Raw genomic sequence first — 16,594 nt, 5'->3', positions numbered from 1 at the left:
CACATACAAGCAGACATGCACACCGTCTGACCCGCACACATTTTCCCATACACACAGCACCCCCGCACGCATACACTCACTCACTCACCCCCTCTACACTCTCACATGCACACCCCCATGCACGCACACAACACACAACACCCCCCCCCCACCCCCTTCCCTAACAGACAATCAACTTACCTTGTCCGTTGATCCTCCGGGAGGGGATGGGATCCATGGGGGCAGCTCCGCCACCAGAACACCGTCACCAGAACACCGCCACACCGAATCATGGGACGTGATTCAGTGGGCGGTGTTATGTTGACGTGGCGGTGGAGGTTAAACAACCTCCACTTTCCCGCCAGTATGGCTGCTGGCGGCGTTCCGTGCGAAAAAGGACGGCGGCCTGCCAGCAGTCATAATACGTGGCGCGGAAGACCGCCACCACTGGCGGTCTTCAGCACGGCGATACCTTGCCGTTCTTGCGAAAAGACCGCTGAGGTTGTAATGACCCCCTATATCTCATTTTGATATAGTATATAGAGCCAGCTTCCTACACCTTATAAATGATATTTTTAATGACACAGTGCAGCAGATGAGTTGTCTGGGCTTGGTGAAAATTAAAGAATTAAATGCGTCCAGTATTCCCACTCTAGCAAAATTTTACAAGTGGCAAAAATACATTAATGCAACTGAAGAACAGCTCGATAGGTGGGTCCAGAAAGGAACCTTTAACCAAACACTTTCAAGCCTTAGCAGGTGGTTATTGTGGCCAGTAGATACAAATGGTTGTCATGCGCGTTGTATAAACTCCATAGGGGGTTTTAGAGCGAACAGACCAGACCCTGCTATGTGTCATCAGAACATTCAGGCACTGTAGCAACATATAGCATATGAAAACTATGCCAACATTGGTTAAAAAGTTCCTCACTAGATGCTTTAAAAGAACACCTCAGTCTCCTGTCAAATAACACAAACTCACAAGGGTTCTTGTTAGGCCCCAGAAGGCAATGTAAAAAGCACATCTTATATGCAATTCACAACAAAGTTTGGAAACTTTCAGAACAAGAAGTCGCTGCCCGGTTAAGGCAAATAGATCAGGAGAACTTACAGAAAGCATTAGCCTTTGTAGATAATGGGATTAACACCTGGTTTGAGAGTATATACACTCTTAGCAACATAATTTCTTCTGCAATTGCCATTATGCAAACTGACATGTCATCTTTACAACATGAACAGAGACAACTTAGGCCATTATGCAGATAGGTTGGACACTACAGACATTGAAAAATGGTTGTGTTCCATGGCAATACGTTAGAGCAAAAGACCTGTTTGTGAAATAAAAGCGGTCTTTCTTAGCAGTAGCGAATGTGAGGCTTCTGTGAGGTATTTAATGGTTTGTAAGCAGCTGTCGTTGCCCGGAGCTTGTAAAACTTTTGCAGCAAATTTGGCCTGTTATCTGAAGAGAGTTCCTGTCTCCTTAATTCAGCCAGTGTTTCAGGAGCTCTCTAATGGAAGTTACGTGCTTCTAAACAGTGAGAGCTGTTTTGGATTGTGTACTGTAATTGCCTATGTAGTTTTGGGCTCCAAAATTGTAGCTTGTTGCTGTAAAGTACTTTCCCCCCATGCAACAGAGGAAAGTAGCAGACATCTGGCCTCATATTGCTACTTCTTGTTTACATTTTGACAGGCTAAGCAGAGTAAAAGCTATACTGTTTCAGAAACATGTAATGCTACATCAGCACATGGGACCTATGCTCTCCAAATAGTGAGATCATCTGCAGAGATACAGTCCCTTTTAAATACCAACTTTCCAAGGCACTTCAGTGAACTCATTGGGTGAATATTTAATGCATCCAATACTGTTGGGATTATACATTTCTTGAAGGCTGTAGGTTCTGGGTTCATCAGTATCTTTTTTTTTCGTCATATTTCGTATAGTACCTTCAGCCATACATTCAATATTTTAGGGCATGGGGTGATTCCCATTTACTTTGGCCTTAATTGGTGGCATTTTGCTGTTGCTGTATTTTATTTGCAAAGGCTTCCCCGTCTTAGCAAGGAGGGCTGATTGCGCTTCCACTAATGGAACTGTTTTGTGAACGCATGATGCAGTATTTTGGAGCACCACAACTTGAAGAACTGGAGTGCAACTGGTTTTTGTTGTTTAGACCAGTTTGGGATTGTGAGCAGCCCATGCTTCATTGCCTTTGGTGCCTTTTTGAATGTGCACTACAATTGTGTCTTTCATTGTATGCTGAATTGTTGATGTTCTTGCTAAAGGCGTATTACCAGACATGCGCGTTGAGGGTGCGTTTGCTACGGGAAGCCTCCGACGAGCTGCCTTTTGTGGATCATGTGGCTCTTGGTACTTTAACATCCGCCACTACACGGAATGCTGCTGCCTTGGCTGGAGCTGAGGCTTTGCAACATGAGTGCTCTTTGGTTTTCCTTGGCATCAATTTGGTGACATTAACACCTACAGAAGTGGGATTTTTTCTTGATTCAACTATCATGGATATAAGTGGTGAATTTCAAAATGACTCTGACTTTTAATTTCACAAGCTCTACATTCTGAATTGACCATTTTTATTTGGCCTGCTTCAGTGTGTTTTGCTTGTCAACTTGGACATTTATGTACATATTTTAGTTTATTTTTAACATAGTCCTTTTATGCTGACCTCTACACTTTGATATGACAAGGGAGGATATGGTGAGTTTTTTTTAACATAATTTTATGGGCACATTAGTTTAGCGATAGGCCTGCAGCTTGTGCCTTTAGCCTAGTTTAATATCTTACCAGAAGCCGCATTTTGCAGTGATGTTTTTATTTCTTTATCTATTGCTTGCTCTGCCTAGGAATTATTTTCATTTCTTAGCACAACATCTTCACTCTGTGCTTGCTCAAGGCTATACATCATATTGTTGTTGGTACAAAGTAGAACATAACATTCCCCGCTACTTTACGGAAACATACATGTTCTTACGTTAGGGCACTTTTCTTAGAACACCAGCTGTTTTATTAGAAAACATTGCTCTGCCCTCTATACATTAGAGGGAAGTTTCAGATGGAAACTGCCACCACATGCTGTAGCTTCATTGCAGCCGTCTGCTGAGACTTGACATATTTTCTACCTACATGGGAGAGGACTCTTGGTAGACCAACAGCCCCCTTCGCTAGTAAAACATTCAGGTATAGGGGGATAATATCTTCCCAGGGGTCCTGAAGGCCGGATTTGGGCTAACACTGCTGTGATCTAGTTTAGTACCTTAGCGGCGTAGGTAGTAATTCCTAAATTTAGCATTGTGACACTATGGTGGGAATATTCCTATGTTTCACCTTTTTCGTCATCACTCTGCTATTAGGATGTTCCATTATCCCAATCATTGTATTACATGCCTTTTAATCTAGCTTGTAGTTGATTCAATAAAATATATTGAACCAAGTCTTGCTTCTGTTAGTCTTTGAATGTATGAGACAAATGTTACTGAGAGAAAAGGATCTGTTCTACCACAATTAACCTGAGAAATCAGAATGCCATACTCACGGCTGGCACAAATCACCTCTATTCTTGGGTATTGGTGAGGTAGTGCTAGCCAGCCTTAAGGGTTAGGCCAAAAGTTGTCACATTCTGTGGGGTTGGACTCAGTTCCTCACAATCGGGTGGTGCTGCCCCCAAATCCAGCATTCTCATTAGTACAACAAGAGCCAACACAACACTACTACTGTGATCTCCAAAATAACCCTTTCTAGACTCTTCCATCCTCTATCTCTCCATGGCTCCCCAAAACCACATTTTACTACTGTGATCTCCCAAATGACCCTTTTTAGATTGTTCCCTCGTGTATTCCACCTCTGACTCAACCCAAACCTTATTTTACTGCAATGATCTCCTGAATCGCTTTCTAGACTCTTGTCACCTTCATCTCTCTTTTGTCTCATCCCACACCTCATCTTACCACTATGATCTCCCAAATAACTCTTTCTAGACTCTTCTCTAGTTGTGCCATACTGTATGATGTAGGTTATACTTGCGTTATCACAAGACAATGTTAGTCGCCATGAAGCACCACCAAAATTCTTACAAGAGAAAGGGAAATCTACTGTTCCACGACGACAATGGAAGAGGATTATTTCACTTACATAAAAGCCAATGAAGCTGATAAAATGTCAGTGGATCCTCGTAAACGTATTCTGTCACACTGCCGGGGGTTGAAAGGGCCAGTAGTTTTTAGGATGCTACCCCCAAATCACTCACCAGGAGGGGCAACATAATATAAAAGATATGAAGGAGCACTACTGCAATTAGTAGGGAGGTTTAAGAAAAATTCCAGTTTGGCATTTGACAGATATAATATCCATACAAGGGTGCAAAAAGATGAGTAAACATTTGATGAGCTCCTAACTTCTTTGTGGGCACTTTCATTGTTGTCTAATTTTGGAACTATGGAAGATGAGATTATTAGCATTGGCATTGTTAATGCCAAAAACAAAAACAGATCAGAAGCAGTTATGGATGTTAGATTACCCTTGTCTCAACAATACTGTTAGAAATGGGGTATCTAGTTGGCAGAGGTATTAACCTTTGTCCAAATAGGGACCACAATCATAGTCAGGGTAAGTCACATACAATGTAAATTATCCTGGGGCCACCCTCTGATGGCTTGGCACTGAGCAGTCTGGCTTAATTTAGAAGGGAATATGTAAAGTATTTGTGCAATAAATCATACTGTAACATAGTGAAAACAAAACAAAAATACACCACGCAGGTTTAGAAAAATATATGATATTTATCTGGTTAAATTAAGGTCAAACCTATAAAAATTCACTAAGCACAAGTTGAGATATCACTTTTGCAAGATTAAAAAGAGTCTTAAATCTTAGAAATCAACAGTTGTCTCGTTTGCACAAAGTACCTGGTTTGTGTAGAGGAGGAGATGCGTGGAAGAATTGGGTGTGCGGCGGAATTTCCTGCGCGGTCCATACGATGCGTTGTTTATTTCCACGCTGCAAACGTGGAAATCCTGGGCATGCAGGCTGAAGTCACAGGCGTTGAATCGATCCAGGGTGGTGATGAGTCAAATGTTCAGGTGCTGCATCAATTCTTCACTCGGGAAGTCAGGCTGCATCATTCAGGTTCAGCTGTGCGTCAATCTGGTAGGACTGTGCATCAAATCTCTGGTCGCAAGGCAGGCGCTACATCAAACTTCACCCAGGAAGTCGAGCGGCATTGTTCCGGTTCTGCTGTGTAGCGATTTTCTCTTCGTAAGGAAGGCTGTGCGTCATTTCCAGAAAGCGGTGCGTCAATTTCCGTCACACAAGGAGTTCCTTGAAGACATGAAGTCCTTTTGGCCCTGAGACTTCAGAAAACAGGAGGCTAGCTCAATCCAAGCCCTTGAAGAGCACTTCTCTCTCAACAAAGTCAGAGGACAGCAAGGCAGCAGGGCAACAGCAGGGCAGCAGTCCTTCTCAGTAAAGCAGTCCAGATGAGTCCTTTGGGCAGCCAGGCAGTTCCTCTTGACAGGTTGCAGGTTCAGGTCCAGAGGTATCTGAGTTGGTGGGGTCAGGGACCAAGTTTATACCCCAAAATGCCTTTGAAGTGGGGGAGATCTCAAAGAGTGGTTTTGAAGTGAACAAGGTCCCCTTTCAGTACAGGTCTGGCTGCCAGGGTCCCAGTAGGGGTTAGGCAGTCCATTGTGTGAGGGTAGGTCACTAGCTTTTGAAATGCAAGTGTCAGGCCCTTCCCCCTTCACCCGTCCAGGCCAGGAAGACCCATTCAGTATGCAGATGAGTGCAGGTGTGACGGAGTATCCTGTGTTTGTGGTTGTCTGGGTGAAATGCACAAGGAAGCTGTCAGCCAGCCCAGCCCAGACAAGGATTGGAGACAGGCTGTAAGGCACAGATGGATTTTAAGTGCAGAGAAATGGCCACTTTCTAAAAGTGGCATTTCTAAAACAGTAATATAAAATCCAACCTCACCAATAAGCAGGATTTTCTATTACCATTCTGGCCATACTAAATGTGACCTGGTTACCCCTTTCTAATCAGAATCTATCACTCAAACAGTATATGAGGGTAGCCCTAATGCTATTCTATGAAAGGAGCAGGCCTCACAGCAGTGGAAATGAATTTAGGAGTTTTCCACTACTAGGACAGATAAAACATACATGTACCTGTCCTGTCTTTTATCTACAAAGCACCCTGCCCTATGAGTTACCTAGGGCCTTCTTTAAGAGTGACTTATATATAGAGAAAAAGGGGAGTTTAAGGCTTGGCAAGTACTTTTAAATGCCAAGCCAAAGGGGCAGTGAAACTGCACACACAGGGCTTGCAATGGCGTTTCTGAGACATGGTTAAGGGGATACTTATGTGGGTGGTGTGAGAAAGTAGCCTCTTTCTAGCCTTGTTACCCCCACTTTTGGCCTGTTTATGAGTGTATGTCAGGGTGTTTTCACTGTCTCACTGGGATCCTGCTAGCCAGGGCCCAGTGCTCATAGTGAAAACCCTATGTTTTCAGTATGTTTGTTATGTGTCACTGGGACCCTGCTAGTCAGGACCCCAGTGCTCATAAGTTTGTGGCCTATATGTATGTGTTCCCTCTGTGGTGCCTAACTGTCTCACTGAGGCTCTGCTAACCAGAACCTCAGTGGTTATGCTCTCTCATTTCTTTCTAAATTGTCACTAACAGGCTAGTGACCAATTTTACCAATTTACATTGGCTTACTGGAACACCCTTATAATTCCCTAGTATATGGTACTGAGGTACCCAGGGTATTGGGGTTCCAGGAGATCCCTATGGGCTGCAGCATTTCTTTTGCCACCCATAGGGAGCTCTGACAATTCTTACACAGGCCTGCCACTGCAGCCTGAGTGAAATAACGTCCACGTTATTTCACAGCCATTTTACACTGCACTTAAGTAACTTATAAGTCACCTATATGTCTAACCTTTACCTGGTAAAGGTTAGGTGCAAAGTTACTTAGTGTGAGGGCACCCTGGCACTAGCCAAGGTGCCCCCACATTGTTCAGAGCCAATTCCCTGAACTTTGTGAGTGCGGGGACACCATTACACGCGTGCACTACATATAGGTCACTACCTATATGTAGCTTCACAATGGTAACTCCGAATATGGCCATGTAACATGTCTAAGATCATGGAATTGCCCCCTCTATGCCATCCTGGCATTGTTGGCACAATTCCATGATCCCAGTGGTCTATAGCACAGACCCTGGCACTGCCAAACTGCCTTTCCTGGGGTTTCACTGCAGCTGCTGCTGCTGCCAACCCCTCAGACAGGTTTCTGCCCTCCTGGGGTCAAGCCAGGCTTGTCCCAGGATGGCAGAACAAAGGACTTCCTCTGAGAGAGGGTGTGACACCCTCTCCCTTTGGAAAATGATGTGAAGGCAGGGGAGGAGTAGCCTCCCCCAGCCTCTGGAAATGCTTTCTTGGGCACAGATGTGCCCAATTCTGCATAAGCCAGTCTACACCGGTTCAGGGACCCATTAGCCCCTGCTCTGGCGCGAAACTGGACAAAGGAAAGGGGAGTGACCACTCCCCTGACCTGCACCTCCCCTGGGAGGTGTCCAGAGCTCCTCCAGTGTGCTCCAGACCTCTGCCATTTTGGAAACAGAGGTGCCGCCAGCACACTGGACTGCTCTGAGTGGCCAGTGCCACCAGGTGACGTCAGAGACTCCTTCTGATAGGCTCCTTCAGGTGTTAGTAGCCTATCCTCTCTCCTAAGTAGCCAAACCCTCTTTTCTGGCTATTTAGGGTCTCTGTCTCCGGGGAAACTTTAGATAACGAATGCAAGAGCTCATCCGAGTTCCTCTGCATCTCTCGCTTCACCTTCTGCCAAGGAATCGACTGCTGACCGCGCTGGAAGCCTGCAAACCTGCAACACAGTAGCAAAGACGACTACTGCAACTCTGTAACGCTGATCCTGCCGCCTTCTCGACTGTTTTCCTGGTGGTGCATGCTGTGGGGGTAGTCTGCCTCCCCTCTGCACTAGAAGCTCCGAAGAAATCTCCCGTGGGTCGACGGAATCTTCCCCCTGCAACCGCAGGCACCAAAAAGCTGCATTACCGGTCCCTTGGGTCTCCTCTCAGCACGACGAGCGAGGTCCCTCGAATCCAGCAACTCTGTCCAAGTGACCCCCACAGTCCAGTGACTCTTCAGTCCAAGTTTGGTGGAGGTAAGTCCTTGCCTCACCTCGCTGGGCTGCATTGCTGGGAACCGCGACTTTTGCAGCTACTCCGGCCCCTGTGCACTTCCGGTGGAAATCCTTAGTGCACAGCCAAGCCTGGGTCCACGGCACTCTAACCTGCATTGCACGACTTTCTAAGTTGGTCTCTGGCGACGTGGGACTCCTTTGTGTAACTTCGGGTGAGCACCGTTTCACGCATCCTCGTAGTGCCTGTTTCTGGCACTTCTCCGGGTGCTACCTGCTGCTGAGAGGGCTCCTTGTCTTGCTCGACGTCCCCTCTCTCTCCTGGTCCAATTTGCGACCTCCTGGTCCCTCCAGGGCCAAAGCAGCGCCCAAAAACGCTAACCGCACGATTTGCAGCTAGCAAGGCTTGTTGGCGTTCTTTCGGCGGTAAAACACTTCTGCACGACTCTCCACGGCGAGAGGGATCCGTCCACCAAAGGGGAAGTCTCTAGCCCTTTTCGTTCCTGCCGAAACCTCAGCTTCTTCTGTCCAGTAGAAGCTTCTTTGCACCCACAGCTGGCATTTCCTGGGCATATGCCCATCTCCGACTTGCTTGTGACTTTTGGACTTGGTCCCCTTGTTCCACAGGTACCCTAGATTGGAAATCCACAGTTGTTGCATTGTTGGTTTGTGTCTTTCCTGCATTATTCCTCTATCACGACTTCTTTGTCCTTAGGGGAACTTTAGTGCACTTTGCACTCACTTTTCAGGGTCTTGGGGAGGGCTAATTTTCTAACTCTCACTATTTTCTAATAGTCCCAGCGACCCTCTACAAGGTCACATAGGTTTGGGGTCCATTCGTGGTTCGTATTCCACTTTTGGAGTATATGGTTTGTGTTGCCCCTATCCCTATGTGTCCCCATTGCATCCTATTGTAACTATACATTGTTTGCACTGTTTTCTAAGACTATACTGCATATTTTTGCTATTGTGTACATATATCTTGTGTATATTTCCTATCCTCTCACTGAGGGTACACTCTAAGATACTTTGGCATATTGTCATAAAAATAAAGTACCTTTATTTTTAGTATAACTGTGTATTGTGTTTTCTTATGATATTGTGCAAGTGACACTTGTGGTACTGTAGTAGCTTCACACGTCTCCTAGTTCAGCCTAAGCTGCTCTGCTAAGCTACCATTATCTATCAGCCTAAGCTGCTAGACACCCTATACACTAATAAGGGATAACTGGGCCTGGTGCAAGGTGCAAGTACCCCTTGGTACTCACTACAAGCCAGTCCAGCCTCCTACAGGTGGCACAACCATTGCTGCAGGCCCACTAGTAGCATTCACTTTACAGGCCCTGGACACATCTAGTGCACTTTACTAGCAACTTACAAGTAAATCAAATATGCCAATTGCGAATGGGCTAATGTTACCATGTTTAAGGGAGGGAGCATATGCACTTTAGCATTGGTTAGCAGTGGTAAAGTGCGCAGAGTCCTAAAACCAGCAAAAACAGTGTCAGAAAAGTGGAGGGAGCCATGCAAAAAGTTGGAGGATGGCCACCCTAGAGCTGTCAGGTCTAACAGATACCATCTCCACAGCTAACACGATTGAGAGGTGGATGAAAACTATTAGTGAAAGAAAATTGGATCATAGGTGTGGGGAAGGTGAAAAATAATTTAGTTGTGACAGGTGTGGAAGCTATAATGATTGTCTTCCTTCAAATTATGTACTCAGAAAGGAAAAGAGGATAAGAATTTAAATGAAATAGGGAATTTTGGCAGAGTATGTAGATGCTATAGAAGAAATGCCAAGAATGATGTCTGCATAGGTAGGTAGTTTCCATGACAGGGATGTTGGAGGTGATAATAAAATGGAACAGGAGTGCTTGTGTAACGGCTGCTGCAGCGCGACCCAATATCGAGCACGCGGCGCAGCCGACATGGCTCCCAGAGTGGGATGGACCAATATAGAGTATGCGTTTTAGCATTACTCAGCCTTCCACATTGATCCCCCCTGCAGTAAGTCATGCTAGACACGCTATGAGCTCCCAAGTGCGGGGATTAAGAGCGCGCTCGAAATCCTAGGTATGGCTGCAATTAAAAGGACACAAGTTATGCTTGATATCCAGTTTGTATTTCTATAACCTGAAATTTCCACTTTTTTATACCCTGTTTATTTAGATCCATTTGCTGTTGTCATCTCCTGTACCAGTAAGCGATAATCAACAGCAATTTCCTTTTTGGTTCCTGTAGTCCTGCCACTTTCTCCTGCAAAGACAAGTAAGAAAAAACACTTACAAATTGCAACCCATTCCTCCAACCTTGGGTAAGGCGCACTCTTCAATTTCAAGAAGTTACTGACCATCCATTTCATGGTCCATGTTGGAATGAATTTGACGTTTCTCAACCTTGTATTTTGTATAACTCATTATTAGAAATTAAAAGATAAAAAAGAGACTTAACACCTGTAAAAAGACTATGAAGTATGAACTAATAGCTAGAGACTTTACTTGAGTATCAAACTTTTGTTTCTAGTTCCCTCGTTTCTCCTCTGGATTATCTCAGCGGACTGATGTTTGTGTAATCCAGTTTTTGGTAGTTTTGTTACTTTATTATGGGAATTAAGTAATTCCTTTTGAGTGAAGGTTCTAATAGGCTACTATTTTTTTTGGAAAGGGCGGGTTTGCAGAAAGGAATAGTGTATTAAAAATGTATGTATAATAAGAATGTACTTAACTTTGTTCCTTTGGGATCACAGTCCTTGAGTGTTCTCAATTTACAGCTTTTTAAATGTTCTGGATTTTCAGCCGGGAAAGAGGGAAGTGTGGGTAAGAACGTATTTCAACAACTGGTAGCAGAATGAGAGAGATTGGAATAAGTAACAGTGTTAATTTTGTATTTTCCAGACCCACTCATGCATAGGAGGTTGTAAACTCATTGGGGACTTTAGCGGACATTTTGCGTGAACCCAGATTATTCATATGTGTATTATCTTTCCTCTAATTCCCCTTTCCCCTGAGGGTTGTTGTGACTTGGAGAGTGGAATTTTTCTTCAGTGAAAAGAGGGCTTGGGGGCAGGGAAAGTAGGCTTCTGGGCACTTGCCTAGCTCCTAAAGATTTATGCTACCACCTTTGCCTTCTGAGGTCTATCCTGTAAAACTACACCAGGTTAAAGGGGGCCTTCCTCTTGAAGAATTGCTGCATGCTCCTCCAGTCTGTAGCATCGCCCCCCTTGGCTGGGCATGCCCACCTTGCATTGGTCTACAGGGGTGTTACTCTAGGATACTCCTCATTCGTGGGCCGAAATATTATAGCCCGGCATGACGTATCCTAGAGTATAAATGATGCGCGCGAAGGCACGAAAAGGATTCTTTTAGAAATATAGATTGAATAAAGGAACTGTGTTCAAAACCGACCAGCGGCCCAGTGTATTCCTTTGGGGCCTATCTGGCAGACCTTTACAATTGGCGATGAAGGAGTAACGCAGCCCCGCTGCCTCATCTGCTCCCAGTCACTGCTCCTTCGCAGTCCGGTGCCCCTCATCAAGCAGCCGCTGAAGCGCTGTCTGGGCTGTCAGCGCTCACCTGTGCCTCTAGCCCGGCATTCGCGCTCTCTCCAGCCTGGACGTGGCAGCCCCACGTCTCTCTGCACCCGGCCAGAAGCCTTGGAGTGGGCCGCATTCTTCACTGACAGCAAGGTGCCTGAGGCCCTGCCCGAGGATCTCCAAAAGAGGTATTTTCTCCCCTGCCTCTACCACACCTACTGCACGCTGTCAACAGACTCTGCCCAACACGCTGCCCAGCCTGCAGAGTTAGTCTGCTCATTTCCCATCGTGCCTGCCAGCTACCTGTGCAGCCTCGCCTCAGTATTAATCAGGGGGCCACAGAGGAGACTCTCATACGGCTCATTCTGCAGGTCCCTGCCCCTGTTGTTCACAAGTGGCAAGACATTTTCATGTGTGCTCTGGAGTAAACTTCTCTCTGCCTTATCCAAACTGTGGTGTCCTGCGCTGCTCCTCCCACACCTGCATGGCACACTCGTCACTAATACCATGGCAGGCATTCCGGCCCTGGAACCATTCACCGTCACCGGCGTCCCTCCCACCGAGGCTGCAAGATGGAAGGCGTGGTTGGAACGCCTTGAAACATACTTCGAGGCCCTCGAGGTAAAAGAGGAACGAAAGAGAACCCTACTTCTTCATCTGGGCACGGCAGACATCCACAAGATTTCCAAATCTGCCCACGAGGCAAAACCACACACGTACATCAAGGAGGCAATCACGGCGCACTTCAAGCAATACCCCAACGCGGACTATGAACGTTTCTTCCTCCAGCAAGCACACCAATCCGCCGACGAATCGGTGGACGTGTTCTATGCGCACCTAAGAGAGTTGGCCAGCACGTGCACATTACCAGATGAGGAAGACGAGATAAGAGCTCAGTTTCTCCAGGGCTGTTCCTCATCAAAACTGCGGGAGCACATCCTACAGGAACCGAAAGTGCGGATGAGAGACATCCTCACCCTAGGCCGCCCCCAAGAGTTATCCAATAAGAGAGCAGCGCACATGGAACAGACACCAGGTGTAGGAAAGTACCATCTTGCCTGGCATGTTACCCCCATTTTTACTTATATGTCAGTTGTTTTTGCCTGTGTCACTGGGATCCTGCTAGCCAGGACCCCAGTGCTCATAATTGTGGCCTGTATGTGTTCCCTGTGTGGTGCCTAACTGTATCACTGAGGCTCTGCCAACCAGATCCTCAGTGTTTATGCTCTCTCTGCTTTTAAAATTGTCACTGCAGGCTAGTGACTATTTTCTCCAATTCTTATTGTCACACTGGAACACCCTTATAATTCCCTTGTATATGGTACCTAGGTACCCAGGGTATTGGGGTTCCAGGACATCCCTATGGGCTGCAGTATTTCTTTTGCCACCCATAGGGAGCTCAGACAATTTCTTACACAGGACTGCTACTGCAGCCTGAGTGAAATAACATTCTTGTTATTTCACAGCCATTTTACACTGCACTTAAGTAACTTATAAGTCACCTATATGTCTAACCCTGACTTAGTGAAGGTTAGGTGCAAAGTTACTAAAGTGTGAGGGCACCCTGGCACTAGCCAAGTTGCCCCCACATTGTTCAGGGCAATTTCCCCAGACTTTGTGAGTGCGGGGACACCATTACACGCGTGAACTACATATAGGTCAATACCTATGTGTAGCTTCACAATGGTAACTCCGAACATGGCCATGTAACATGTCTAAGATCATGGAATTGTCCCCCCAAGCCAAATCTGGTATTGGGGTGCCAATCCCATGCATCGCCGGGGCTCCAGCATGGACCCCGGGTACTGGCAAACTAGCTCTCTGGGTTTTTCTCTGCAGCTACCGCTGCTGCCAACCCTCAGACAGGTTTCTGCCCCCCTGGGGCCTGGGCATCCCAGTTCCAGGAAGGCAGAACAAAGGATTTCCTCTGAGAGAAGGTGTTACACCCTCTCCCCTTGGAAATATGTGTTAAAGGCCTGAGAGGAGTAGCCTCTCCTGGCCTCTGGAAATGCTTTGAAGGGCACAGATGGTGCCCTCCTTGCATAAACCAGTCTACACCAGTTCAGGGATCCCCCAGCTCCTGCTCTGGTGCAACACTGGACAAAGGAGAGGGGAGTGACCACTCCCTTGTCCATCACCACCCCAGGTGTGGTGCCCAGAGCTCCTCCAGTGTGTCCCAGACCTCTGCCATCTTGAATGCAGAGGTGTAAGGGCACAATAGAGACCTCTGAAAGGCCAGTGCCAGCAGGTGACGTCAGAGACCCCTCCTGATAGGCTCTTACCTGGTTAGGTAGCCAATCTTCTTCTGAGGGCTATTTAGGGTCTCTCCTGTGGGTTTCTCTTCAGATAACGAATGCAAGAGCTCAACAGAGTTCCTCTACACTTCTCTCTTCGACTTCTGCCAAGGATCGACCGCTGACTGCTTTAGGACCCCTGCAAACCGCAACAAAATAGCAAGAAGACTACCAGCAACATTGTAGCGCCTAATCCTGCTGGCTTTCTCGACTGTTTCCTGGTGGTGCATGCTCTGAGGGCTGTCTGCCTTCACCCTGCACTGGAAGCCAAGAAGAAATCTCCAGTGGGTCGACGGAATCTTCCCCCTGCCAACGCAGGCACCAAACTTCTGCATTACCGATCCTCTGGGTCCCCTCTCATCTTGACGAGCGTGGTTCCTGGGACACAGGAGCTGGATCCAAGTGACCCCGACAGTCCAGTGGTCCTTCTATCCAAATTTGGTGGAGGTAAGTCCTTGCCTTCCCATGCCAGACAGTAATCCTGTGTACTGCATGATCTGCAGCACTTTTACAAAACTTCCTTCATGCAGAGCACAGCCCAGGTCCCCAGCACTCCGTTTTGCATTGCCCAACTCGCTGAGTTGACCTCCGACTTCATGGGACCCTCTTTTGTTGTGCTGAGATGACTGCTGTGCTCAGATTTCTTGAACGCCTGTTCAGGTACTTCTGCGGGTGACCTCCTGGCCCTTCCTGGGCCCTGGCAGCACCCAAAACCGTCAACTGCGACTCTTGCAGCTAGCAAGGCTTGTTTGTGGTCTTTCTGCGTGGAAACAACTCTGCATCCTCCAGCACGCCGTGGGACATCTTCTGACCAAAGGAGAAGTTCCTGGCACCTTCTGTTGTTGCAGAATCTTTGGCTTCTTCCACCCATAGGCAACCCTTTTGCACCTTCATCCGGGGTTTAGTGGGCTTCTGCTCCCCCTGGACACTTGCATGACTCTTGGACTTGGTCCCCTTCCTTTACAGGTCCTCAGGTCCAGGAATCCATCTTCAGTGCTTTGCAGTCAGTTGTTGTCTTTGCAGAATCCCCTATCTCGACTTTAGTGTCTTTCTGGGGTAGTAGGGTAACTTTACTCCTACTTTTCAGGGTCTTGGGGTGGGGTATCTTGGACACCCTTAGTGTTCTCTTACACTCCCAGCAACCCTCTATACACTACACTAGGCCTGGGGTCCATTTGTGGTTCGCATTCCACTTTTGGAGTATATGGTTTGTGTTGCCCCTAGGCCTATTGTCTCCTATTGCATTCTATTGTGTTCTACGGTATTTGCAACACTTTTCTAAGTGTTTTACTTACCCGATTTTGGTTTCTGTGTATATTTTGTGTATTTTACTTACCTCCTAAGGGAGTATATCCTCTGAGATACTTTTGGCATATTGTCACTAAAATTAAGTACCTTTATTTTTGGTAACTCTGAGTATTGTGTTTAGGGTGCTAGGTGTAAGTACCACAAGATACCCACTATAAGCCAGGCCAGCCTCCTACATTGGTGGTGCAGCGGTGGGATAAGTACTTGTAACTGCTTTACCACTTTGTCATTGGTGCTTTTCATAAGAAAAACATATATAAAATACTTCAGAATATACACAGTAACCTAAACAGTATAACTTTCCTTCTCTAAAACTTTCTAAAAAAGTTTCTGAAAAGTTTTCAAAAGTTCGAAAAAGTTTTTTCCTTTCTTTAAAAAGTTTCAAAACTTTTTTCTCTCTCTGTCCTACACCCTTTCTGTCATGTCTGCAGTAGAGCTTACTCCCACAGTTGTCCAGGCAACATATGGGAATCTAAACTTTAAAGGTTTGAGGGGTCTCTGCATTGAACGAGGTTTAGCAATTGGTAAGAATCCTAACAAAGATCTTTTCCTTAGCCTTCTCCTAGAAAGTGACCAGAACCAGTCTGGCCAATCCCAGGATCAGGAGGTAGAGGAGGGGGTACCCAGCAAGACTCAGAGGAGTCCCCTGAGGATGCTGGGGAGGGTTCTTCCAAGGACCTGTCAGCTAACAGGCCATCTAGTGACACTAGTAGTGTAAGGGGGTCACACACTAGTAGGGCACTTTTCACTCCTAAAGACCAGGTTACTAGTTTCCAGCCAGTTAAGGACAGGTCTCTCTCTGCCAATTCCCACATTTCTTCCGTGTCTCACAATTCCCAAGCCTCCCACCCTGAGGATAACTTATGGAAAGGGAACTCAGAAAGCTGAGGTTGGAAGAGGCCAGGCTGAAGCTTAAACAGCAGCAGCTGGCCTTAGACAGGGAATCTTTGGATGTGGGAAGGGAAAGGCAGAGGTTGGGGTTAGTTCCCCATGGTGGCAGCAGCAGTGTTTTTGATAGTAATCCTGATAGAGAACAAGATTCCAGAAACCTGCATAAGATAGCCCCTCCTTACAAGTAGGGGGATGACATTAACAAGTGGTTTGCTGCACTTGAGAGGGCCTGTATGGTACAGTTGGTCCCTCAAAGGCAGTGGGCTGCTAGCTTGTGGCAATCATTCACTGGTAAGGGTAGGGATAGGCTCCTTACTGTCAGAGAAAGTGATGCTAACAATTACAAAGTTTTGAAGGAGGCACTCTTGGATGGATTTAGCTTAACCACTGAACAATATAGGATTAAGTTCAGAGACACCAG

General features: G+C 46.5%; 1 protein-coding gene across 1 annotated transcript in view; it reads left to right on the top strand.

Annotated features, from left to right (window-relative positions):
- LOC138261381 (V-set and immunoglobulin domain-containing protein 4-like) overlaps positions 1–10,366 on the top strand; it is a 206,715-nt gene extending 196,349 nt beyond the window's left edge. Inside the window, exon 8 of the mRNA XM_069210314.1 lies at positions 10,318–10,366. Coding sequence (XP_069066415.1) covers positions 10,318–10,351 — 34 coding nt within the window. The 3' untranslated portion in view covers positions 10,352–10,366. The remainder of the gene's footprint in view (positions 1–10,317) is intronic.
- Positions 10,367–16,594: the final 6,228 nt, after the last annotated feature.

Source organism: Pleurodeles waltl, chromosome 2_1 (assembly GCF_031143425.1).
Source record: "Pleurodeles waltl isolate 20211129_DDA chromosome 2_1, aPleWal1.hap1.20221129, whole genome shotgun sequence".
Lineage (NCBI taxonomy): Eukaryota > Metazoa > Chordata > Amphibia > Caudata > Salamandridae > Pleurodeles > Pleurodeles waltl.
Note: the sequence above shows the minus strand (reverse complement) of the source record. Positions and strands in the feature narration are given on the sequence as shown.